We start from the raw sequence: 25,905 nt of genomic DNA, 5'->3' as shown, positions 1-25,905 counted from the left end.
GAGAGAGAGAGAGAGAGAGAGAGAGAGAGAGAGAGAGATGACACGACACTGTAAATGAAAAATTACTCAAATGCATGTATTCGTTCGTTCGTTCGTTCTAGGCTACTCTTAAAACGTTGTGGCTGACGTCCAGCCTCAGCATAAAAGCTTTCAAAATCAAAGCTTCTCACTTCTAGGTGCTCATGGCCTGGTATGGGAATGGGTTCTCCTGCATCATATTGTGTGTTTCTGTAAAGTTTAGCAACACGGAAATTAAAACTCTGAAGCAAATTTAAACACACACTCCTTCTCTATCTTAAGAGGCAGAGCCGTGACTGTTATATGCCTGTGATGTGTATGTCTGAAGCATATTTTACACACACACACCTGAGTCACCTCTCTCCTTCCTCCCCTCTCTCTTCAGAGCCCTGACCGTGCTGCATCTGTGATGTTCCTGTTCCGGTGACGTGTGTGTGTGTGTGAGATGGCGGTGAACTTGTCGTTTGCGGCGTGCGGGTTCCTGGGCATCTACCAGCTGGGTGTGGTGGGGGCTCTGCAGCAGCATGGGCAGAGCCTACTGGGGCGGCTGCACGCGTGCGGAGGGGCCTCGGCCGGCTCACTGGTGGCCACTGTGCTGCTCACCGCGCCGCACAAGCTGGAGGTGAGGACACACACACACGCCACACAAAGAACACACACAGACACACACACATCTCACATACACACACACACATCTCATACACCACACAGACATACAGACACACACACACACACGCACACACACCACACAAAGAATACACACACACACACACACACATCATCTCTCACTCACACACACACACACACACCTGACACACCACACAGACATACAGATACACACACACACACACACATGAATACTCATACACACATACACACACACACCACACAGAGAAAACACACACACACTCTCTCACACACACACTTCACAAACCACACAGAGAACATACACATCCAGACATACACGCCACACAGAGCACACACACACACACACACACACACACACACAACACACAAAAGAGACAGAGCACACACACACAGTGGCAGCGCACCACAGATAAGAGGTGTTCTTGTTTCCCCAGAGTTGTAAAGACTTCACGTGTCGCTTCGCTGACAATGTCAGGAGACAGGCCCTGGGAGCCGTAACCCCGGGTTACGACTTCATGCAGGAGCTCAGGTGGGCTTGGACATACGAGCACACACACACACGCATACACATATACACACGCATACACACACACACATACACACATGCACACACACACACACATGCACACACACACATGCACACACACACTCACATGCTGCATACCCTTTTTGTTAATTGTTTGTGTGCATGTGTTTTTTGTTGTGGCTATTGTTTTTTATATGTTACAGTTTTTAATTCTGGTGTGTCCCCTCACACTCTCTCTCACACACACACACACACACACACACACACACACACACACACACACACACACACACACACTCTCTCCAGGGAAGGCATCAATGAGATCCTCCCCCAGGATGCACACCAGGGCTGAAGACCTATCAACGAGATCACACACCCAAAAATGAACCACATAGTGTCCAGCTTCAGCTCCAGAGAGGAGTTGATACAGGTAACAACCACATAGTGTCCAGCTTCAGCTCCAGAGAGGAGTTGATACAGGTAATACACACACACACACCAGGGCAGGCTCCAGACAGAGTTGATCAGGTAACAACCACATAGTGTCCAGCTTCCGCTCCAGGGAGGATTGATAGGTAACACACACACACACTTCAGGGGGGACAGAGATCATGGTGATCCGATTTTGGGACCATGGTGGGAGAACCGACTACACTTTGGTTAGCTGCACACATTTTTAGTGCCCTACAAATGCAAGTGAAGTTGCTTTGCTTTGCTGTTGCTTAGAATTTAAAATTCTTGCAATCAATGTCTTCAGACAATAAAAGTAATTTGAAGGGAAATTGAAGAGAAGAGTTGCCCCAAAGTTGGCCCCCCTTTTGAAAATCGGAGATTCACAGGCTACTGTGATCTGGGTTTTTTCAATATTCTGCTTTAATTTTTGAAATGCCTGGCATATTGCTGGCATATTAATTCAGAGCATTCACAGCATCCTAATTATCCATTCAGCCTACACAGACTGTGATCTGGGTTTTTTATGCAGTGGAGATGCCCTGGCATATTAATGCATTCATTTTCAGTCTTTTTATTTAAAAGAGATGTGCATCCATTCATCCATTCTTACTGGAAAATAGCCTACTCATCACACAGACATCACATGTATCACACGATAGAGCTTTTTCCTCAGCTTTTAAACTATGTTAATCGCTAGTTGTTATGGAAAATGGTTCGCCCGTTTAATCATATTACATTCTATGCCCGCCTCCCTACCTATTCATCTCGGTGGAATAGGCTACTTCCTCAAAACACATGACTATCCCTAATAAACAGCAGACCTTATAAACACAAAGGTGTAAAGCAGTCCCCTGTACAGTACAGCCATTCCAGAGTAATCCGGTTTTAAATTTGCAGCAATGTCTACATGCATGTCTCCAACTTTGGGGTTTAGGTTTCACAATGTGTTTCAATTGTTCAGTAGGCTACATGATTTTATAACAGGCTAAATACAAAATAAATGTTACAAATATCGCCTATATATCTGCAAACATAGGACAGATGCTCATGAGTTCATGCTTTGTTTTATCGCTGGATTTTAGGATAGCCTTATGGCAACCGATTGCATACTGAGCTACAGTCAACTCTAGCAGGCGTTAAATGACTGCAGACTTTGTGATGTGTGTCATAATGTGCTGTCTCTGCTATTGCTGCTTTTGATCAGTCAGATTTGCATTCACACTGGTGCTGGAACGAATTATCTCGGCAAAAAGTCTTCGTCCCGCCGTTCCGCCTCGGTCTATGTGAAAAGGACAGGCGGACAGGCGTTCCGCCTCGGTCTATGTGAAAAGGACAGGCGGACAGGCGTTCCGCCTCGGTCTATGTGAAAAGGACAGGCGTTCCGCCTCGGTCCGGTCTATGTGAAAAGGACAGGCGTTCCGCCTCGGTCTATGTGAAAAAGGACAGGCGTTCCGCGAATCTGGTACATAATTTTGCGGGGATTTTGGTCTAAGTGTCTAACTTCAGCTCCATAGAGGAATCCATACAGGTACACATGTACACACACACGCACACACACACCTGCTTATAAAATTATATTTGCCTTTGTATGTTCACATCTTTACAAGTGTGTGTGTGTGTGTGTGTGTTCTGGCAGGCCCTCTTAGCCAGCAGCTTTGTGCCATTCTACGCGGGGCTCAAACCGGTGGAGTTCCAGGGACAGGTAAGCACTCCTGATTAGCCGAGATAGACAGTGCAGTGCTGCCACTCTCATTGAGTTCAAATGATTGGCCGGTTCTGTCTGTGTCATTCTCTCTGATTGGCTGGTAGACACTGTCTCAGTCTCTGTGATTGGCTGGCAATGTCTGTGCTATTCTATGATTGGCCGGTATTTTCTTCAATTGGCTTGTAGTCTGTTTCAATTCCAGTGATTGGCTTTTAGTCTCCGTGTCATTTTGTTCTGTGAGTTTGGTAGTGTCTGTGTCATTCTCTAATTGGCTGGTAGTGTCTGTGTCCTTCTCTAATTGGCTGGTAGTGTCTGTGTCCTTCTCTAATTGGCTGGCAGTCTCTGTGTTATTTGTTCTGTGATTGTTTGGTAGTGAAGCAGTGGGGGATTGTTGTGTGTCGTCCTCTTCCAGACGTGGATAGATGGAGGTTTCACCGACAGCCTTCCCATCATGCCCGGCGGCAGGACCATCACCGTCTCGCCCTTCAGCGGCCCCTTGGACATCTGCCCCACACACACCGGACGGAGTCCCATCATGCTACGCCTCGCCAACATGAGCGTCCACGTGAGTCACACACTCACACACACACACACACACACACACCGGACGGAGTCCCATCATGCTACGCCTCGCCAACATGAGTGTCCACGTGAGTCTCACACACACACACACTCACACTCACACACACACACACACCACACACACACACACACGGAGTCCCATCATGCTACGCCTCGCCAACATGAGCGTCCACGTGAGTCTCGCACACACACACACACACACTCACACACACACACACACACACACCGGACGGAGTCCCATCATGCTACGCCGCAACATGAGCGCCCACGCGGAGTCTCTTTACACACTCACACACACACTCACACACACCGACGGAGTCCCATCATGCCACGCCAGGAATGCTGGATATTGTCCACTTCCTGAAGAGGAATGCTGGATATTGTCCACTTCCTGAAGAGGAATGCTGGATATTGTCCACTTCCTGAAGAGGAATGCTGGATATTGTCCACTTCCTGAAGAGGGAACGCTGGATATTGTCCACTTCCTGAAGAGGAATGCTACCGCCAACATGAGCCGCCCACGTGAGTCTTACACACACCACACACACACACACACACACACACACACCGGACGGAGTCCCATCCTGCTACTACCTGGAGAGGGAACGCTGGATATTGTACACTTCCTGAAGAGGGAACACACATATTGTCCACTTCCTGAAGAGGGAATGTTGGACATTGTCCACATACCAAGAGGAATTCTTTTGACTCAGAGGGAACGCTGGATATTGTCCACTTCCTGAAGAGGAATGCTGGATATTGTCCACTTCCTGAAGAGGGAACGCTGGATATTGTCCACTTTGGCGTCCGCGTGAGTCTTACACACACTCACACACACACACACACACACACTCACACTCACACACACACACACACACATCCTCCCATCCCGCCCACCGCCAGCGTGGCGTCCACGTGAGTCTCATACACACTCATACACACTTAGACACACACAGACGCATGCTCACATACACTGGACACACACATACCAGGCAAATTCTTGACCTGTGAGTTTTACACACACCGTTTAGAAACATGTGCTCTCTCAATCACACATCTTGCTTATACACACACACACAGACAGTACAGTACAGTACTTGCATGAAATTAAGACAAACACACACACACACACACTCAAGACACTCGTATACCAAACATATGTGTGTTTGTTTGTGTGTTAATGTGTTTACATGTCTGTGTTTCAATGCTTGTGTGTGTTTGTTTGTGTGTTAATGTGTTTACATGTCTGTTTCTACTGTATGCTTGCGTGTGTTTGTTTGTGTGTTAATGTGTTTACATGTCTGTGTTTTTATGTTTGTTTGTGTCGTAGTTTTCCCGCCAGAACATTGTCCGGCTGAACCAGGCACTCTTCCCTCCGCCAGAGAGTCGCATGCGAGCGCTCGGCCGGGAGGGATACGAGGACGCCGTCCACTTCCTGAAGAGAGAACGCTGGACCTCCTCCACTTCCTGAAGAGGGAACGCTGGATATTGTCCACTTCCTGAAGAGGGAATGCTGGATATTGTCCACTTCCTGAAGAGGGAATGCTGGATATTGTCCACTTCCACTACCCTATGCGTTTGACTTTCTGAAGAGGACTTTCACTTGAAGAGCGTTTTTTAACAGCCTGGGTCAGAGGGGTTCTGTTCTGGATGTTTTACTCAATGATATTATAACCAAACATAAGATGACCAAGGCGAACAGATTTATGTAATTTGGGATTGCTGCTATAATCCAAGTACCCAAGATTTTATGAAGTGCTCAAAGTCTTTTAACATTTTAGAAAAGTGGGGAATGCTTGTGTGTGTGTGTGTAATTTGGGTGAGTGGGTAATCTTGGTGTTTGTTATTAATTCCCTTATTTAGTACAGATGTGTGTGTGTGTGTGTGTGTGTGTGTGCAGGAATACATTTTAATAAAGTTCCATCGAGGACTGACACCATAATCTGACGCTGCATGTGTTTGTGTATCTCTTACAGTATGGCATAGTGTGTATGTGTGTGTGTGTAGGAGTGTGTTGTCTCTACAGTTGCTCATGCTGTTAAGAGTGTTTTCCTGCTGGATGAAGCAGAGCATTAGAGCAATTCCCTGGGGGCGGTGGAGTGTGTGTATTTGAGAGCAAGAGTGTGTGTGTGTGTGTGTGCTTGCGCTTGCTCTCCTCTGGTGGCTGCTCAGAAGATGAATCGCCGTGGGGATTTGTGGTCTAGTGATGCTTGAAAAGAAGCAAAGTTTTCCCCAAACGCCTCTTTGATTGACTTCAGCTTCCACGGCTCAGGCAGGCTGGTGTGTGTGTGTGTGTGTGCAGCAGAGCTGTCTCCACAGACAAGTGGCTGTCGCTGCCTGTAGGGGTGGTGGCAGGGTCGAGCCCATAGATCTTCCACAAGCAAGTCATCATGTCAGTGCGTGTGTATGTATGCGTGTCTGTGGGTGTGTGTGACTTTGGGTATGTGTGTCTGTGGGTGTGTGTGTGTAGAGAATGGAACATTGTAGACTTGCCTTCTCAAGTGATTGGTTCGGTCACCCTGTGTTGGAAAGCCCATTAGACCAGCTTGGTTGTGCAACTCTGGAAGTGTATGACCCCATACTCTGTGTGTGTGTGTTTGTACACATAAACCTATCACCACATGCTCACAAACAAAAAGTGCCTGCTGTGTGTGTTAACTGATTGATCACAGGTACAGCAATACATATATTATATCATAGGTGAGCCATGTAGCTAGGTCTCCAGGTCTTATTAAGGTGCATTAAATTAAAATTAAATGTAATTAGTTTGATGGTATAACTGCTCTAAATTAGCAGGTAGTTATCCTTAGGCAGGATCTTCTCAGCAATAGGATGAATGGGAGCCTGGCACTAGCTTGCTTCCCCCTTGAAAGCAGACCACAGTATAGTGTACTAGTACATGAAGCTAACAGACCACTTTCATAGTACATTAAGCTAGCTGTCCCCTGAAATAGAACATTAAGCTAGATGTCCCCTGAAATAGAACAGCTAGAGCACTTTTGATAGAATATGAAGCTCTTCAAATGGGAGCCATGTTTGTTATGCAGCGGCTCACTCAGAGAGAGAAGCACACTTCACCAGACACTCCCTCTGAGTGTGCAGAGATAGCAGACCGATCACACACACACAAACAGAGATCAGGAGAGAGAGAGAGAGAGAGAGAAGCACACTTCACCAGACACTCCCTCTGAGTGTGCAGAGATAGCAGACCGATCACACACACACAAACAGAGATCAGGAGAGAGAGAGAGAGAGAGAGAGACACACACACAAACAGAGATCAGGAGAGGGAGAGAGAGAGAGCAACAAAAAGACAAAATAAACTTCAATGTTATTTGGCCCTAAACAGAGAGTACACTGTGGCAGACTACCTAACCACAGTCACTGATACCAGACAGAGAAAAACCTTGACCAGGTACAGGCTAAGCAATCACAGTCTGGCTATTGAGAAGGGCAGACACAGGCAAACCTGGCTGCCCAGAGAAGACAGGCTGTGCACCAATTGCAACCAAGGTGCCATAGAAACAGAGCTTCACTTCTTGGCTGAATGCTGCCAATGGAAAGACATAATGAGATCAATTCTTTCCTAAATTCAGAGAAATGCATCCAGACCTTCACAACTTTAAGGATCTAAGTCTAAGAATACTATTAGGCGAGGAACAAAAAAGTGCAAGAGTCGCAGCAAGATATAGAGATGCTGGCCATAAACACAGGGAGTCACTTCATCAGTGAAGCACACAAAAACTCAAATACACACACACACTGCCGTTGCAGTAATGTATGATGCATGATAGTGTTAATTTTGTCACCTATTTTTAATTTAGTCTTAGTCTTAGTCTTGTGACAAAATGTCCTTTTTAGTCTTTGTCATATTTAGTCATTCAAATATCATTTTTGTTAGTCAAGTTTTAGTCGACTAAAAGTCTCATCATTTTAGTCTAGTTTTAGTCAAAAGAAAACTAAAGGTATCTTAGTCTTAGTCAGTTTTAGTCAACACATTTTAGTATTTTTTTTTATGACAAATTATTTCTGATTACCATTTGAGTCAAATAGTGTTTCACACATCTCAATTTTCCAACAATATTGTGTGTCCACAGGGCTACTCATCTGTTATAATTACTCATTCTGATTTTTTGTCAGTCAGTATGTTTACATGCAGGTAAGTCGAGCTACAGTTACAGTATAGCTCGGCTGGTATTTGACCATAGACAGTAAAAGATTTGACTGGACCACTGTCATTCGTAGACCAGTGTTTCTCAAAGTGTGGTCCGGGGATCACTGGTGGTCCGCAAGCTATCCCAAGTGGTCCGCGAGCAGACGTGGTAATATATAATATAGATGAGTTGTTTGCAATATTGAACCAACTTGTATGTAAAAACAGTCCTGCAACACTGTCTATGTAAGATATGCCAGTTTAAATCATACAGTATGAATCCACACAATAAGCAAAGTGCAAAGACAATAAGCAAGGTGGTTCAGTGAGTAGGCCTACTGTGTAGACTAATTATAGGCTACTGTTGAAGTAGGTCTAATCTTTTTTTTTTTTAGCTAGGGTTAGTTAAGTGGTCCTGAAACTGAAAAAGTTTGAGAAACACTGTCAGTAGGCCAAAATATCAATGTTTTACTCCGCCTCGCTAGATGGCGATATGCTTCAAAGCCAACACATTCCCCAAACAGACTCTTCATCTTAGCCATAGCTAACTTGCTAGCTTAACTTTCCATATTAGCTTACTTGCTAGCAAACTTTGCATCATCAGTCTAACTAGGTAAATAGTTGACATTACATGATGAACATTTTCGTATGGACATTCTGGGGATGTTAATTTGTATGAGAGAAGCTTCAACTTCTGGGTATGTAGCATTGTGGCATAAAGCTTAGGTAGTTAGCTTGCTAACTCTGGCAGAAATCTCCAGTGTTCTTGTTCCATGTAGTTTAGTGTTGCAGCCACAGGGTTGCAGCAAGAGCACGCATACTGTAGACTAGCCTACAGGAAAGCTGTTATGTATGAACTCATTCGAAATATTTTGAAAACGTAACAGCTAGATATTCTTCTCTTCTCTAGTCTTCTCATTTTGTAGACGAAAATGAAGAGAGATTTTATCTTAGTTTTATTTCATGCAAAACATTTTAGTCTCGTCTTTTTCGGCCAACAATAATGCATCTTAAGATAGTCTTAGTCGGTGTTTCAGGACATTACTGCTGTCTCGTCATCGTCTCGTCTTAGTCATGAAAAAAAAGGTTGTTGACGAACATATTTCCTCTCGTCTCGTCTGACGAAATTAACACTAATGCATGATGTTTTGTTTTATGTCTTTACACACTACTACGTACATGTATGCTTTGGCAATACAAATTGTATTTTTTTGTCATGCCAATAAAGCTCAATTGAATTGAATTGAGAGAGAGAGACACACACACACACACACAAACAGAGATCAGGAGAGAGAGAGGAGAGAGACACACACTTACACACACACACACACACACACACACACAAACAGAGATCAGGAGAGGGAGAGAGAGAGAGACACACACACACACAAACAGAGATCAGGAGAGAGAGAGAGAGAGAGACACACACACACAAACAGAGATCAGGAGAGAGAGAGGAGAGAGACACACACACTTACACACACAAACAGAGATCAGGAGAGGGAGAGAGAGAGACACACACACTCAAACAGAGATCAGGAGAGAGAGAGGAGAGAGACACACACACTTACACACACAAACAGAGATCAGGAGAGGGAGAGACACACACACAGATCGAGAGAGAGAGAGAGACACACACTTACACACACAAACAGAGATCAGGAGAGAGAGAGAGAGAGAGAGAGAGACAAATGGCAGCAAGAAAAATGAGCTCCTGAAACTACAGTTGAATAGAAACAACAGAGGCAACAAACTGTCAAGGTAAGACCTCTGAGTCAATTTTCAAAAGCCAAAAAATCATCAAGAAATCAAACCTACAAGAAGCTAATTGTTGCTAATTGTTGGAAGAGTTAGCCAAACCGCCACTTAATGACATCATAATGGATGCTGGATTAGAAGAAAACATGGCTAAGGCTGAGGCATTTTTCAAAAAATGAAGATGAGTTGGAAATATCTTATCCCAACACTGTAAAACAGCCAAAGAAAAGAAAAGAATGAAAGAAAACATCATGAGAGAACATCCAGAAGCACTGATCTCCGATTACATGGGACTGGATGACAACAAGGTCCTGTGTAACCTCCTGTTCTTCACAAATCACCCCACAGTATGGCATACCACCCTCTGCACTGTCTGGAAATGTGTGAGAAAAGGAGGCATCAGCAGAGGAAGGCAGATTACACTAGAGGGGGCAAAGGACTTTAAGGTGACAGTTAACCTCTATCATAATGGGACTGTAATGGTACAAGGAACTGAAGCAAGTCTCGTTCAATTTCAGAGCAAATTTAAAGAACTCAAAGAAAAAGCTCTGAATATCAAAAAAGACCAGGTGGTGGAGACTATTACTATTACATCAGGAGCTGAGACCAACTCAAATAGCCAACATGTACATAACCCCATTACATGTCCTCCCAGTAATACAGGCCCCAAGACACCCTCCTCTGACACCACAAAAATGAGAGATGTGATAGTTCAACTTGAACAGGACTACATCATGTTCAAAGAGGAAACCGCTCTCAGCTTACAACAACTTCAAGACCAAATCATCCACCCTGACAGGAACATGGTGCAACAACTTTGCTCGGCAGTAAGGCAGCTGGAGGAGGCCAACCAAGAGTTGCGGCAGGAGGTGAGGTCTCTGAAGGAAGAGCTGTTGAGGATGGCACGGCACAGAGAGAATCCAAGGGATCATACCCTGGAAAGCAGGAACAGTGAGCCATCAGTCAAAAATCCCATCTTGTCTGAAAGTGCCACAGTCTCTGTCAATGTGCCTGTAGCTCCAGCTTCACCTCATGACCAACCTCCCAAACCCCAGCAACGCACCTGCCAAAGCAGACTACCCTCCTCTTCAGCAAACATCAGTCAGGGACAACAAGGGACAAAGTCTCAAAGCAAGGAAAAGGATGACATCATCATCCTGTGTGACTCTAATGGGAATCATCTGAACCCCAGACGACTTTTCCCTAGAAGACAAGTCAAGAAGTTTTGGTGTCCAACGACACACACAGCTAAGGACATAATACAAAAAGGCTTACTCAATAATCCATCTCACATAATTATCCATACAGGGACTAATGACCTGACAGGAGAACTGATGTGGCAGAAGCCTTAATCAGCACCATCCAAATTGCCACACAAAAACATCCAGATGCAAAGGTAATCATCTCATCTATACTTCCACGACGGGATATTCCTGTAAGTGTCACTGAAAGAATCAACGGCAAAGTTGTGTCCTTCTGTGCTGATATACCCAACGTAAAGGTTGCACACCATACAGACATTACCATTAGACATTTATATGACAATGTCCACATACATAAGGAGGGCATGAAAATATTTGCTAAAAAACTCAAAGACACAGCATTAAATAGAGTGAGAATACCATGCTCTGAAAGCAGCAGGCCAAACATCATCAAAGACAGCCAAAAACCAGTTGAGACGCATAGGCCTACCTATGCAGCAGCCGTCTCTAACAAAGGTACTTGTAGAGATCTCACTCAGATAACAACAATGCTTCAACTTATATATGATAGTCTCTTGCATTAGTGAAAAAAAAAAAAAACACTTTGTATGAATATTAATTTTGTAAATGTGAAAAGACATAGGACTTTGTGTGTGTGTGCACAATTACTTTTGCTCTTTTTCATTTTCTTTTTTTTTAATAACCTGCAGTTTTGTTTTGTTTTTCCTTTCTTTCTTTTTTTATTATATATGTGGAGGGGGGTATGAGAGTATTATATATGTGGAGGGGGGGTATGAGAGTATTATATATGGGGAGGGGGGTATGAGAGTATTATATATGGGGAGGGGGGAATGATAGTATTATATATGTGGGTTTAAGTGTGTAGACTACGCTCAGACATACAGTATTCTTATGTTTGCCTATAGACATAATCATTACCTATCTGAACAGAAATATCAATATGCATGGTTGGAGAGTGTGGGGGGAGGGATGGGGAGGGGGTATGAGTGTCTGAGTGTGTAAATATGTGTATAGAAACTTAAACTTGTCAGTCTATCTAATTGCATACTATATTTCTGTCTTATGCATAACATTCATAATCAACATTGCATACCTGTTTGTGTGTGTGTGTGTGTGTGTATCTGTGTGTCTGTGTTTCTGTGCATGTGTGTGCAAGTGGGTGTGTATGTATGTTAGAATATGTCTGCGTCTGTCAGTGAACTTAAACATGTATGTATTTGTCTGTGTCTCTGTGTTGAGTGTTCACAAGTCTGTTTGTCTTCGTAGATATAATTTACCTACCTATAGGATATTTATCTCTCTGTAGGTTTAGTCATTTATCTGGTAAAAATAATACTTTTACCAGTGTCTCAATTGGATCATTATTGCACTTGAGTATACAAACATTCTTATTTCTGGCAAACTACACCATTATAATGACATTTCTTAAAATCATTTGTTATAATGTTCAAGGAATGCACTCTTCTTCTTTCGGGGAGAAAATCAGAGATAGCGATTTTGTAAATGCTGTAAATAATTCAGATATATTCATAGCACTGGAAACGTGGAGTAAAAATGGACAGGGAAATTATTCATTACCTTCCTACAGAGATATAAATGTCCCTTCTATTAAACATCCCAATATAAAATGCGGCAGGAACTCAGGGGGAATTGTTGTTTGGTTTAAAGAAGCCATTAATAAATACATATATGTAGTAAGAAAAGGATCATCACACATATGGTTGAAACTATCAGAAGAACTCACAAACTCAACACAGGACACTTATTTATGTGCCATATACATTCCTCCTCTTGAATCTCCATATTACAGTGAAAACATATTTGAAACGTTAAAATCTGACATCATTGAACTCCAGTCATTTGGGAAGATTCTAATTATGGGCTTACCTTAATGCAAGAGTAGGAACCGATTTAGATTACATTGACATATCTGGATATAAACATGTTTCTTGACTAGAACAAAACATCAATATAAGTAGTCACAGGAACAATTTTGATAACATCATCAATAGACATGGCAAGGAGGTGTTACAACTTTGCAAATCTCTTGGTCTGTTTATTGTTAATGGCAGAACAAGGGGGACTCTCTGGGTAAATTCACTTATTGCTCACCCCTGGGCAGCAGTGTGGTGGATTATGCTATAAGAGATTTAGATCACAACCAAATAAATTATTTCACAGTAATGCCACAGTTGCCTCTGTCAGATCACTGCCACATTATAATTAGCTTAAAGAAAAATTCCAGTATAGAACATCAAAAACCTATGAGTACACTACACCCACTTCCAGTTCAATACAAATGGAGCGATGACAGACTAGAGCAATACACATCCCAGTCAAATTGCATCGAGGTCGAAAACATGATCTACTCCTTCCTGTTCACCAAATTTAAAAAAGTCTGAAGATAACATCAATGTAGCCACCAAAACATTAACAACAATATTTTCCACAATAGCCAAAAAATCTTTAAAAAGACAAGGAATAGTTAATAGCAAGAAAAACAAAAAAAAGAAAAGGTTTGACAAAGACTGCCTATTACTAAGAAAAGAATTACGATCTTATTCAAACCAAAAACACAGAGAACCAGCAAATCAGGAACTTCAAATAAAATATCATAACACCCTACAAAAATACAAATCACTTCTAAAACGCAAAAAAGCCAATCACATACATAACCAGTTAGTAGAAATTGATGACGCGTTAGATCAAAACACTTTTTGGGACCTGTGGAAAAACATTAACAACCCCAAAAAAGAAAATTGTATCCCAATAGCAAATGGAAAAACATGGGTTGACCATTTTGAAAATTTATACAAAAGAGATGAACTAAACCTGGCACAACAAAAACTAACAAACCATTTAAAAACACTTGAAAAAACACAAAAGGATAAATTAAATGAATTAGACTCAGCTATAACATTATCTGAATTGAACACTAAAATAAAAAAACTGAAAAATAGAAAATCATGCGGCACTGATGGAATTTATAATGAAATGTTGAAACATAGCACCCCCAAAATTAAACAAGTAATCCTGAAACTATTTAATTTAATATTATCCTCAGGCCACTTTCCTGACCAATGGAAAATTAGTCAGATCACCCCCATATACAAAAATGGTGACAAATTTAACCCAAACAATTATAGAGGCATATCACAAGGCAGCAATTTAGGTAAATTATTCTGTAGTATAATCAATAACCTAATTTCAAACTTAATAAAAAACAATATATTAAGCCCCTCTCAAATTGGTTTCATACAAAAAAAAATAGAACAACAGATCATATTTATACTTTTACAGACACTGATACAAGAAAACGCTACAAAAGGTCAAAACGGAAAAATATATGGATGCTTTGTGGATTTCAGCAAAGCCTTCGACTCCGTTTGGCATGAAGGTCTCTTTGCTGAAACTACTTGATTGTGAAATTGGTGGTAAAACATATAACATCATTAAAGACATGTATGAAAACATCAAATGTTGTGTAAAAATAAATAACAAACAAACTGATTACTTTCCTCAAACAAAAGGAGTGAGGCAGGGCTGTTACCTGAGTCCTACATTATTTAACATTTATATCAATGAATTAGCTAATAAAATTCAAAATTCATCCCTCGCCTGGTCTCAATCTTTTGGGAAAAGAAATCAAATGCCTGCTTTATTTAGATGATCTTCTCCTGCTATCGCCAACGGCACAGGGACTACAAGAGAGCCTTTCTCTTTGAACTAATATAGCATAACTTGGGCCCTTCCAATCAATATGGAAAAACAAAAATAATGACTCTTCAGAGAAAACATTCAACATAAATAAATATAATTTTACCATTGGCGGAAAACAACTAGAACAAGTAAGAAAAATACAACTACTTAGGACTGACCATTTCTTCATCAGGGCAATTTGATAACGCAATCAAAGACCTATCCAAAAGCACGAAAACATACTACATGTTAAGAAAATCTCTATTTCAATATAATCCTTCCATCAAATTATGGAAAAAGATCTTTGATTCCTTAGTAAAGCCAATATTACTATACCGGAGCCAAATTTGGGGCATAAAATATAAAGACAATTTCAAAAACATGGGACAAAAAAGCCAAACCTAATTATTACATTTGGAATTCTGTAAAAATATTCTAGGTTTAAACAGATGTGCACCTAATCTAGGCTGCAGAGCTGAGCTTGGAAGATTTCCCCCCTTGTAGACATACAAAAAAAGAGCAACCAAATTCTGGCATCATCTTCAGACTAGCAATTCAGAGCAATATCACCACACTGCTGCCCAGCTGAGGAGTGAACACCCAGAGAGTGACCCCTTAAACTTCATAATACAAAAACACGACCTGAAAAACTGCAGCTCAAGTATTGCTTCAGTAGCAAAAGAAGTAGAGAACACAGCAAAACAAAACTACATTAACACATGGAAATGCAAAATCGAACAAGTAAATAAGCTACACTGCTACAGAACTATTCAATTGATTACAAATTGGCACCATATTTAAATGAAATTAAAACCATCGCCATAGAAAACTCCTGTCAAAGTATCGACTGAGTGATCATTCCTTGCAATAGAAAAAGGGTAGACACCGCCAAACCTGGATAGCTCGTGAAGATCGAATATGTAAATTCTGTAATACTGGAGTAGTAGAGGACGAATGCCACTTCCTCACAGAATGTCCCAATTATCAACACTTAAGAGCTATATTCTACCCACAAATTGAAATCACTTTCGTCCCGCTTTATGACTGCCACCAATGAACAAAAACTACAATTCCTCCTGGGAGAAATAGATAAATGTGCCCACTTAGCCTACCAATATTTACAGTCCTGCCACATTTTAAGAGAAAACTTCACATAGAAAAAGTGCATACAGTATATAGTTTTTGTTAAATAGTTTTATATAGACTATTGTATAAGTTTCCTTTAAATTTAGTTTTTTACGTTTTCTTTCTTTTAGTTTAGATAAGTTTCCTTTCTTTGACCCCCCTTAAAACAAATATTGTATATGTTTGTATTGTCATGTTACTGCTTTGGCAACACTATTTTCTGAGTCATGCCAATAAAGCACATTGAATTGAATTTGAGAGAGAGAGAGAGAGAGAGAGAGAGAGAGAGAGAGAGAGAGAGAGAGAGAGAGAGAGAGAGAGAGAGAGAGAGAGAGAAAGAGAGAGAGAGAGACACACACAAACAGAGATCAGGAGAGAGAGGGGAGAGAGACACACACACTTACACACACACAAACAGAGATCAGGAGAGAGAGAGAGAGAGAGAGAGACACACACAAACAGAGATCAGGAGAGAGAGAGAGATACACATCAAGATAATTATGAGCTATGGGACAAAAGCCCAGCAGAAACACTACACCTGGAATTCTGTAAGAACATCTTGGGGGTACACAGGAATGCAACAAATATTGCATGCAGAGCAGAACTTGGAAGATATCCACTATTAGTTGATATTCAAAAAAGAGCATGCAAATTCTATCACCATGTACTGTCCTCAAAACCAGAGGAATATAATCACAGTGCCCTTCTACAGAGGAGAACCCACCCAGAGAGAGATTCTTTTGACTATCTTATATCAAAACACAATTTGAATTTGAATACACCTGACATGTCTCAGGCAAAGTTAAAACATATCGAAAAATTAACAAAAGAAGAATATTACAAATATTGGCTAAACAATATTGAACAATCCAACAAATTGAAATGTTTCCAAAAAATCAAAACCAATTATGAATTTGCATCTTATCTAAAAGAAAATACAGAGTACAAACAAAGAAAATTACTAACATCCTATAGATTAAGTGAACACTCTCTGGCCTTAGAAATGGGAAGACACAGGCAAACCTGGCTTCCTAGGGAAGAAAGGTTGTGTTTGCAGTGCAGTGAGGGAGTAGTAGAAGATGAAAAACACTTCCTCACTGAATGCAGTAAATTCAACACAGTCAGGAACCAATATTTCCTTCAATTCAGCTAAATTATACCTCAGTTTGAACTATTAGAAAATGAAGCTCCCATACTTGTTGGGAGAGCATACAAGTTGTGTAAAACTCGCTGCACACTACCTGTTAACATGTCATAAATCGAGGAAGTGAGTGACCCATATTGTGACATGCTTTGCTTTATATCAATAACCAATACCCATGATAGCACATTGATAAATATACAGTATATAGTAATACTGTATCATTATACATTTAATTTATTATTTTCTCTTTTTAATTATGATCATTTTGTTATTATTATTATTATTATTATTATTTGATTTGTATTTTTTAAACAGATGTTGTATCTGTGTTGTTTTGTTATATGTTTGCTTTGGCAACACTGCTTCATTGAGTAATGCCAATAAAGCTGTGTGTGTGTGTGTGTGGGGAGAGGGGGGTAGATGCAGAGCGAGTAGAGAGGGGAAAATGAGTGAGTAAGTGAGGGTGTGTGTGTGGTGCTGGGGGGCACAAGGAGTGAGTGAGGGTGTGTGTGTGTGAGATGGTGGGAATGAGGAAGACAAGATGGAGAAAGAGAAGAGGGGAGTGTGAAGGGTGAACTGTAATGTGCTGGTTAGAGGTTATCTCTGCAACACACGTGTGTGTGTGTGTGTGTGTGTGTGTGTGTGTGTGTGTGTGTGTGTGTGTGTGTCTCTCGCTCCATGTGTCCAGAAAACAAACAGAACACACTCCATCTCCCCAGCACTAGCCAGGCAGAATGGCACACACATGCCCAAACACACACACAAACACACTCCATCTCTGCAAGCCAGACAGAATGGCACACACACACACACACACACACACACACACACTAACATAAGCACGCACACACTCCATCTCTCCAGTGCAAGCCAGACAAAATGGCCCACACACACACACAAACACATTTCATAATGCTAGCCAGACAGAACAGTATACACACACACACTTCTCTGTTCCACTAGGAAGCCATATATAACAGGAATCAACAGAGGGACACAGAAATAAACAACTAAGGTTCATCGTGCGCGCACACACACCCTGGGATTAAATGCCCAGTGAAAGCTACATTTACAATTAAACTACATTTAAAATAAACTACTAAACCTCTAATCACATTTGTGTGTGTTTGATTTGATGTTTTATTTACAATCCAGTCATAACTAAACTTACATTTCACATTTTCAATCATGATGATTTAACTTGCTTTAAAGCCTCCAGATTCACACCATAACACTAATGATGCAATACTGACTCATTAGTGTTATGGTGTGAATCTGGAGGCTTTAATGCAATACTGTCTCAGAGGTAAGCACACACACACACACACACTTGCTGTTTGTCTATAAACTCTTTCCACTGAGAGAACACACTACCATGGAGACGAGTGTGAGTGGTAAAGTGGCGAGGATGTAAACATGTAAACAAGGTCACTAGCTGCTGCGGCTTGGTTCCCACGCAGCCCCTGTATTCCCTTTAGCAGGCTGTTATTTACACCTGTTTTACACTCGCCTCTTACACTCACACACACACACACACACACCTCCCATCCGAGTCCATCAGCCAGCCGTGGAACTCAAGCGCTCTGCTTCCGGAGTTCTAAAACAGTTTAAGGAGATACTGTGTGTGTACCACCATCAAATGTATGAACCATACCCACACCTGTTGTTGCCAGTTCCACTGATTATAGTGGAAGCTAACATGCTAACATCATCAAAAGGTGGAGAAGTCCCGCTACAGAAACCCGGTTTGTAGTCCTCATACTACATGTCTGTGCCAACCATTCACTTAAACCAGCTGATTAGCCCATTTTCACAAGCTGTGTAAATCAACTTCCTGTGGACGAGCAATGTCCCATAGACAGCAAAAGAAATGTCCACAGGAAAGACAGAAACAGGAAGACGTTTTACCCTGCCAATTAAGGCATCATTAACATCAATGAGGCCGGACACCTGGACACTGTTAAATTGGTCCATTCTACACAACTCTCCAGCCAGGTAGATCAGCTAATTGGTGAGATCTCCTGTGTTTTACTTCCTGGAGCTGGACTTCTCCACCTCTTTGTGAACGGCGCTCGGCGAGGCTCAGTGAGAGAGCGTGAGCTCCCCCTGCTGGTGGTCACGAGCGCAGCGGCAGAGCCGAGTCCAGCTGGAGCAGCAGGGCTGCAGCCAGGGCTTCCACAGCATGTTGCCCGGCGACAGCTGGTCCGGCACGGGTACCACCCCGCGGCTGTGCCGCTCCGTCGCCGCGGCGACCGCCTCCAGCACGGCGCGGAAGGCCGGCTCGGTGTCCGGCGTGAGCGGCCGGCTCTCGGACGGGTCCCTGGAGAGGTCAAAGAGCAGCGGGGGGGCGTGGTAGGTGACGTAGCCAGGCGTGCAGAAACAGGCGTGGGTGTGGAAACAGGCGGAACTGTTCTCAGGGTGGAAGATGGGCGAGAAGAAGAACACCTTCCACACCGCAGAACCTGACAGAACAGGACAAGAACCACAAACACACACGGAACACCGCTTAGTTACAGCAGGAACACACACTCCTGAATAACTGCAGAATTACACACCACACATTCCTGACTAACAACATAAACACACACACTATATATTTCAGGCCAACAGCAGGAACACACACACTCCTTGCTGCAATCCTGGCTAACAGTAAAAAACAATGACTATTGACTCTATACAGTCATTGGTGTATGTGTGTGTGTGTGTGTGTGCTCACTGTTTCTCGGGCTCCAGCGCACAGCATTGAGGTAGGCGTTGCAGTAGTGGAACAGGAACTCATGTTCCGATCGCTCCGATTCTCCTCGCAATAGAGGCAACAGATCACGACCATCTATCTCCCTACACACACACACACACACACACACACACACACACACACACACACACTCTTACATATACAACTGCAACAACAATTACTTCAAAGCATGTGTGGGGGATGCTCAAAGCAACTGTTGTACTGGGTACTGTGCTAAGTAGCAAAAGTAAGAAGAATATGGTTGGTAAGATGGAATATGGTAATGTAGCTCACCTGTCCTGAGGTAATCAAACTCACCTGTCCTGAGGTATGGAGGCTCCTGCGAGCTTGACCACGGTGGGGAAGAGGTCCATGTTGCTGGTGGGGTCAGAGATGTCCCTGCCCCCAGGAAAGCCCCCCGGCCAGCGCAGGAGCCCCGGCACACGGATGCCCCCCTCCCAGTTAGTGGACTTCCCAGCTGCACAAGGAGGGGACAGGACACACACACACACACACACACACACGATTAGGCAACTGACCACAGAATTCCCCATCAGCTTTCACATAAACAAACTCTCTTAAAAGCACGATCACCAACACATCATAACAACAGACTTAATTTGAATCATCACAGAAATCATCAGCTTGAACTGTGAAACACACACACGCCCACACAAACATATACTCAGGCACACACACACACACACACCTCTGTAGATGCCGCTGTAGCCGTGATGCACTTCTCCACGCACTGAGATCTCCTCCAGGTGTGGTCCCTGATCTGAGGTCAGATACACCAGCGTCTGCTCCGCCAGCCGCAGCCGGTCCAGTGCCCGCAATACCTCACCTACACACACACACACACACACACGCACACACACAGGAATTAGCCTAGTATACACACATAGACACACACACACACACACACACAGACACACGCAGCAGTGTCTGATACACAAGCTACAGCCTCCAACAGAATGTATACAACACCAACGCATGCAACACAAACACATATAGAGTAACTAAGTGTGTGTGTGTGCAGTGTAGACCGTAATGATCAGGTGTGTGTGTGTGTGTGTGTGTGTGTGTGTGTGGACATGCGCGGTATAGACCATGGTGATCAGGTATGTGTGTGTGTGTGTGTGCATAAAAAGTATAAAAAAAAATTATATCCTTGATTAGCCTATGTTGGGTTTTGTGGAAGAGAAAATGAACTGTTTTAGTAGTAGTATTAGGCAGTGTGCAGTCAGATAGGTCACCATGGGCATATTTGGATTAGCTACAGATGGATTCACAAATAAATAAATTAGCCTACATTTGGCAGGATACTTGATATACAGGCTAAATGCAAATATGGCAATGTATTATACTATTTTACATTAACAAAATGTAGGAATTCTTAATATTCGCAATTGGTGCACTGGCATGTTTAAGTGTTAGCTGCAGTATAATGTTAGATTATGTGTAAGTTAAGTACAGAACTGACTGTGCGCCCAAATTTTTGTCTGTGCTCCTAAATTTTTTAACTTGGGCGCACAAGTGCTCCTGGAAAAAAATGTTAGTGTAGAGCCCTGGTGGTATAGACCATGGTGATCAGGTGTGTGTGTGTGTGTGTGTGTGTGTCTGTGTGTGTGTGTGTGTGTGGTACAGAAAGTGAGTAACCAGGTGTTGCCTTACCTACACTCCAGTCAACCTCCATGACGGCGTCGCCATAGAGACCGTGAGAACTCCGCCCCTGGAACTGAGAGGAGGCGAAGAGTGCCGTGTGCACCTGCAGGAAGGACAGGAAGAGGAGGAACGGCCTCTCTGAGTTCCTACACACACACACACACATGCACACACACACATGCACACACATGCACACAGAGCACACACACACACATGCACACACACATACATGCACACACACATACATGCACACACACACATGCACACACACACATACATGCACACACACATACATGCACACACACACACACACACACGCACACACGCACGCACACACACACAAACATACACATGCACACACACATGCACACACACACACACAAACACACACACACACATGCACACAAACACACACACCGCACACACACATGCACACACACCGCACTCACACACACACACACACACACACACACACACACACACACACACACACACACACACACACACACACGCACACACACACACACGCACACACACACACGCACACACACACAGAGAATGATTCCCAAACAGCATACACAGATACCAGACAAAACACACACACACACACACACAAACACACACACACACACACATATAGGTGAGAGCCCTATTCATCTTCTCTCTAGCAGTTCCCAACAGTTCTAGAAGCTTCTTCCACTCACCTCTCCAGGAACTGCAGGGCCTCTGCGGTCATCCTTCTGGTCAGGTTCTCCGAGACGAACGGCTGTTCCACCACCTCGGCGCCGCGCATCAGGAAGCAGTTCAGATCGCGGAATGTCCAGCGGAACACGCCGAACAGTGCTGCCGCCATCACCACCAGCCCCAGCATGCCGAGGGCCAGACGTCGGGGCACACACACCACGCCTCGCGCGTGCAGGAAGGCCAGCGCCAGGGCGCCCAGCGCCAGCGAGCCGTAGGGGACGTGTGTGTGCACGTGCTGGAACACGGAGCCGTGTCCCGGCTGGCAGTCGCGCAGGTTGGTCATGCTGATGCCGTAGAAGTGCTCGAAGCCGTGGGCACTGGGGTGGTGGCACAGGTCGTCGTGGCGATCGCAGTTCAGACCCAGGTGCCACTTACCTGCCCAGGGCAGAACAGCATTAAAACACACACACACACACACACTGTCCAGTACTACTAAAGATGGACATCTACTGAATAAGGTCAAAGGTTAAAAGGTGAGCACCTATGAGAGTAGTTCAGTAGGGGTCAAAGGTAGGCACCTATGAGGGCGGTTGAGTAGCCTTGGTCTTTGGCAAGTCTGGCGAAGGTCAGCTCCTGATTGGGTAAACCTCCAGACGCCGCTGAGATGATGTACACGCCCACTTTGGACTGGCTCACCATACCTGCACCAGAGACACGCACACACACACACACACACACACACACACACACACACACACACACACGCACGCACATGTATTTGCATTTACGTTTCTTCTTATCTACTCCAGTGGTTCTCAAATGTTTCACAGTGAGTACCACCTCAGAAAACAATTGGCATTCCAAGTACCACCACTATGACTGGCATTAAAATACAGTAGTGTAGGCCAATTTTACTACATATTTTACATAGCACATACTGTTTTGCATTGTTTCATTTTTTTTTTAAAAAAAAGACAAAAACTAGTTTAACTAGTCTATTAGTCTAGTCTTTATGAAAAAACACCTTGGAGACTCCCAGAGTACCACTAGAGAAAGTCTGTGTACCACCAGTGGTACCCGCACCACAGTTTCAGAACCACTGATGTACAGTACTCAATTCATCTGCTGGGCTGTTCCCCAGAAGTAAAATGTGTGTGTGTGTGTGTGTGTGTGTGTGTGTGTGTGTGTGTGCGTGCGCGCTTGTGTATGTGTATGTTAATGTGTGTGTTACCAGAGCGTATAGGGTAGCGGCCGGTGAGGAACCCTGCCCTGCTTGGGGTGCAGAGGGGTGCTGAGGCGATGTGCTGCGTTAGACGGACCCCCTCTTCAGCCAGACGGTCGATGTTTGGGGTCCTGCAACACACACACACACACACAAGGTTCCCAATGTTATATGTTGATATTAAGGGAATTTCTAATTTGTTACTAACATTCAGTGAAATTATTTGCCATGCCATAGATAGTGCATATGAGAAATCATCACCAATGCCTACTTTAATGTTTTATTTCCGTAGCACCCGAGGTCTCCGATTCCCATGTCATCCACCATCAACAGCACAAAGTTGGGTCTCCGGACGTCCCGCGCAGCGCAGGCGGATCCACGGAGCACCAAGACCGCACACGCCAGGATCCACACGGGCGTCATCGCTGCACTACAACAAAGGGGCATATCAATGTGTTATAAACCGCTCCCTGCTGCTTTCTGTTGGATCTATCACTTCGTTGCCTATAGCTGTCTGTCAGATAGGCTAAATGAGGCGAAGGCTGATCTGCACAGCACCGGCCGGCTGATCAGTCTACTAGCACGAGTAGCCTATGAAGTTTAAGTGATGTCAAGTATACACGACATGTCATTTTATCCCTTGTTAGCGATGGGCTAGGGTAGTAGTGTAGCAGCTTAATGCACGAACTTAGACTTGCAAACATTAATAGGCCTACTACTACAGGTAGGCTGCTACAAACACTGGTTTCGAAACGATTCAACAACTCACCTCGAAATGCCAAAGTCCTCATCAGCTGATAAGGAAGAGGTCAGTATTGATCCCCATGAAGTGGTTTAACTGTCGAACTGTGCTTTGCGTCATGAGCAGAGCAGAGCAGCGGCTGACGACAGACTATTGCCTTTATGCCAGCTAACCAGGAAGGAAGTTTGTCACATGACTTTAACACCTGTCCAATGTGACAGACATGCACCATAAAACAGCACGTCTCAAATTCAAATAGGCCTACTACGTCAAGCAAAATCTGAGGAAAATTACTTTTGAAATCCATTCCACTCGATGACTCCTCAAATCTTCCACCTTGCACCGGACAAGACAAGGCGCTTTCGTCAAAGTTCTGCAGAACAACAGTATCACCATGTGGATAAAATGTGTAATACAGTCTGTTAACCAATACTTAGGGCCAGTCTCAATTCTCTAGTTTACCCCTTCCCCTTAGTTTTGCGCGTGCACATGAGACGAAGGGCTATCTCAATTCTCATTTCGATCGAGGGGTAGGGATAAGGGCAAGGGGTAGAGACCCCTTAAAACCAAGTAAGATCGGGAGCTTACTTGAAACCGAGGGGTAAGAGAAATATCCAACATACACCGCTCACACCGGAAAAATAAGCACACCGAGAGATTCATTGACATGAAATGTTTAATAAGCATTAATAAGGATTATAAAATTAAAATGGTAATTGTTTTATGTTGCATTCAATCTTGTGACCATATATTGAAGGTCCTGTTCTTCACGAGGAAGTTTTAAAAAAATCGCTGTTTTGTGAATGTTAACAGCACATCATTATTTGCGCGAATGTCTCGCATTTTACATATTTCCATGTCTAACCCGCGAATTGGCAGCATACCATGTCAGAAATGTAAAGTCCAACAGCAGCTAAATTCGCTGAACTTTTTTACCGCTCGTCTGATATGAATGCTGCATAGGCCTACTGCTGCCGACTCCTCGCATAGGCAGGTAGCGATTGCTTCTGATGTCAAGTAACGACCATTTGGATATTATTGTAAAATATCAAAGGAGTTGTGGGATGTTTACATAGCAAACTGCATGTTTATTTTGTCCCCCATCCCTGTTTCATTCACCCGGACCAAGGTAGGCTGCGAACGAACATAGGCACGTTCAGCTGTTATAATTGCAAATAATTCCTGAACGGTTTTATTCCGAGCTGAAAATGCAATTATAGCCTATTTGACAGAAGACAGGTTGCTAGTGACAAAATATTAGCTTTCATTGTGGTACGATCTCTGTAAATTACGTTAATTCAAGTGTTTCAATCATCCAGCTCTCCCTTATGGTTGGCTAGTGGTATCTCATTTCCAACACTGTAAAAATTGAGTAGTTCTTCGAGGAACCTTTATGCTACTCCAAGAACCTAGTGGTTCCTGTAAGAACTCAATTGTTCCTCAATGCTCTTAGAGGTTCTTGGAGGAACCAAGGACATTTCTCAGTATAGGAGGCAGTTCCTTGAGGAACTCCACTGAATTTAAAGGTTCCTAGGGGAACCTCTCTGTCGCTTTCTGTAGACCTGTCCCACAAAAACATGACTGAAAATTAAAACAGCCTAGCCTCAGTCAGACTTTTTTTGATCATAAAAAACAGGGTAGATTTGATCTCGAGTCATAGGTCTTGATGTCTTTAGTGATAAGTCTCAACCTACTCAAATGAATGGTCACTAAAGATCCATGATTCTTGGGTTATTTTAGGGATCTGGGTGAAACATCTGAGTGGGAGTGATTCGATCATTACGACAAGTTAGGCTATGTACTCCTGCCTGTTAAGACAAA

The 25,905-nt window shown here is 43.3% G+C and overlaps 2 protein-coding genes across 4 annotated transcripts in view; one reads left to right on the top strand and one right to left on the bottom strand.

Moving 5' to 3' along the window:
• pnpla4 (patatin-like phospholipase domain containing 4) overlaps window positions 1-5,864 on the top strand; it is a 6,166-nt gene extending 302 nt beyond the window's left edge. Inside the window, 6 exon segments of the mRNA XM_048235156.1 lie at window positions 404-640; window positions 1,101-1,195; window positions 1,499-1,622; window positions 3,282-3,347; window positions 3,763-3,915; window positions 5,263-5,864. Of these exon segments, the coding sequence (XP_048091113.1) occupies window positions 464-640; window positions 1,101-1,195; window positions 1,499-1,622; window positions 3,282-3,347; window positions 3,763-3,915; window positions 5,263-5,403 (756 nt within the window). The 5' untranslated portion in view covers window positions 404-463 and the 3' untranslated portion in view covers window positions 5,404-5,864.
• Window positions 3,184-24,382, bottom strand: sts (steroid sulfatase (microsomal), isozyme S). 3 transcript variants are annotated; one of them, XR_007192510.1, is made up of 11 exons: window positions 24,112-24,382; window positions 23,614-23,767; window positions 23,352-23,473; window positions 22,699-22,821; window positions 22,141-22,555; window positions 21,446-21,582; window positions 20,478-20,615; window positions 20,087-20,246; window positions 19,751-19,872; window positions 18,355-19,496; window positions 3,184-3,205 (listed from the first exon to the last, which is right to left on the bottom strand). XR_007192510.1 is itself a non-coding variant. In XM_048235155.1 (10 exons), the coding sequence occupies exons 2-10, from the start codon at window positions 23,763-23,765 to the stop codon at window positions 19,117-19,119; spliced, it is 1,749 nt and encodes a 582-aa protein (XP_048091112.1). In that variant the 5' UTR covers window positions 23,766-23,772; window positions 24,112-24,382; the 3' UTR covers window positions 17,921-19,116. The 3 variants fall into 3 exon arrangements, 2 of the variants coding, with proteins under 2 accessions (XP_048091112.1, XP_048091111.1); XM_048235155.1 differs by lacking the exon at window positions 3,184-3,205 and having other exon boundaries at window positions 17,921-19,496; window positions 23,614-23,772; XM_048235154.1 differs by lacking the exon at window positions 3,184-3,205 and having other exon boundaries at window positions 17,921-19,496.
• Between the last annotated feature and the right edge of the window lie 1,523 nt (window positions 24,383-25,905).

The sequence above is a fragment of the Alosa alosa genome, chromosome 23 (assembly GCF_017589495.1).
Source record: "Alosa alosa isolate M-15738 ecotype Scorff River chromosome 23, AALO_Geno_1.1, whole genome shotgun sequence".
In the NCBI taxonomy this organism is placed as follows: Eukaryota; Metazoa; Chordata; class Actinopteri; order Clupeiformes; family Clupeidae; genus Alosa; species Alosa alosa.
The sequence above is the reverse complement of the archived record's forward strand: the minus strand, read 5'-3'. Positions and strand labels throughout refer to the sequence as shown.

Coding starts and splice junctions, on each gene's coding strand:
- sts (XM_048235154.1), bottom strand. CDS start 24,133: ATGAGGACTTTGGCATTTCGAG. Junction 22,822..23,351: donor CCGCTACCCTATACGCTCTG/GTAACACACACA, acceptor TCTCTGGTGCAG/GTATGGTGAGCCAGTCCAAA. Junction 20,247..20,477: donor CTACAGCGGCATCTACAGAG/GTGTGTGTGTGT, acceptor CTCCTTGTGCAG/CTGGGAAGTCCACTAACTGG.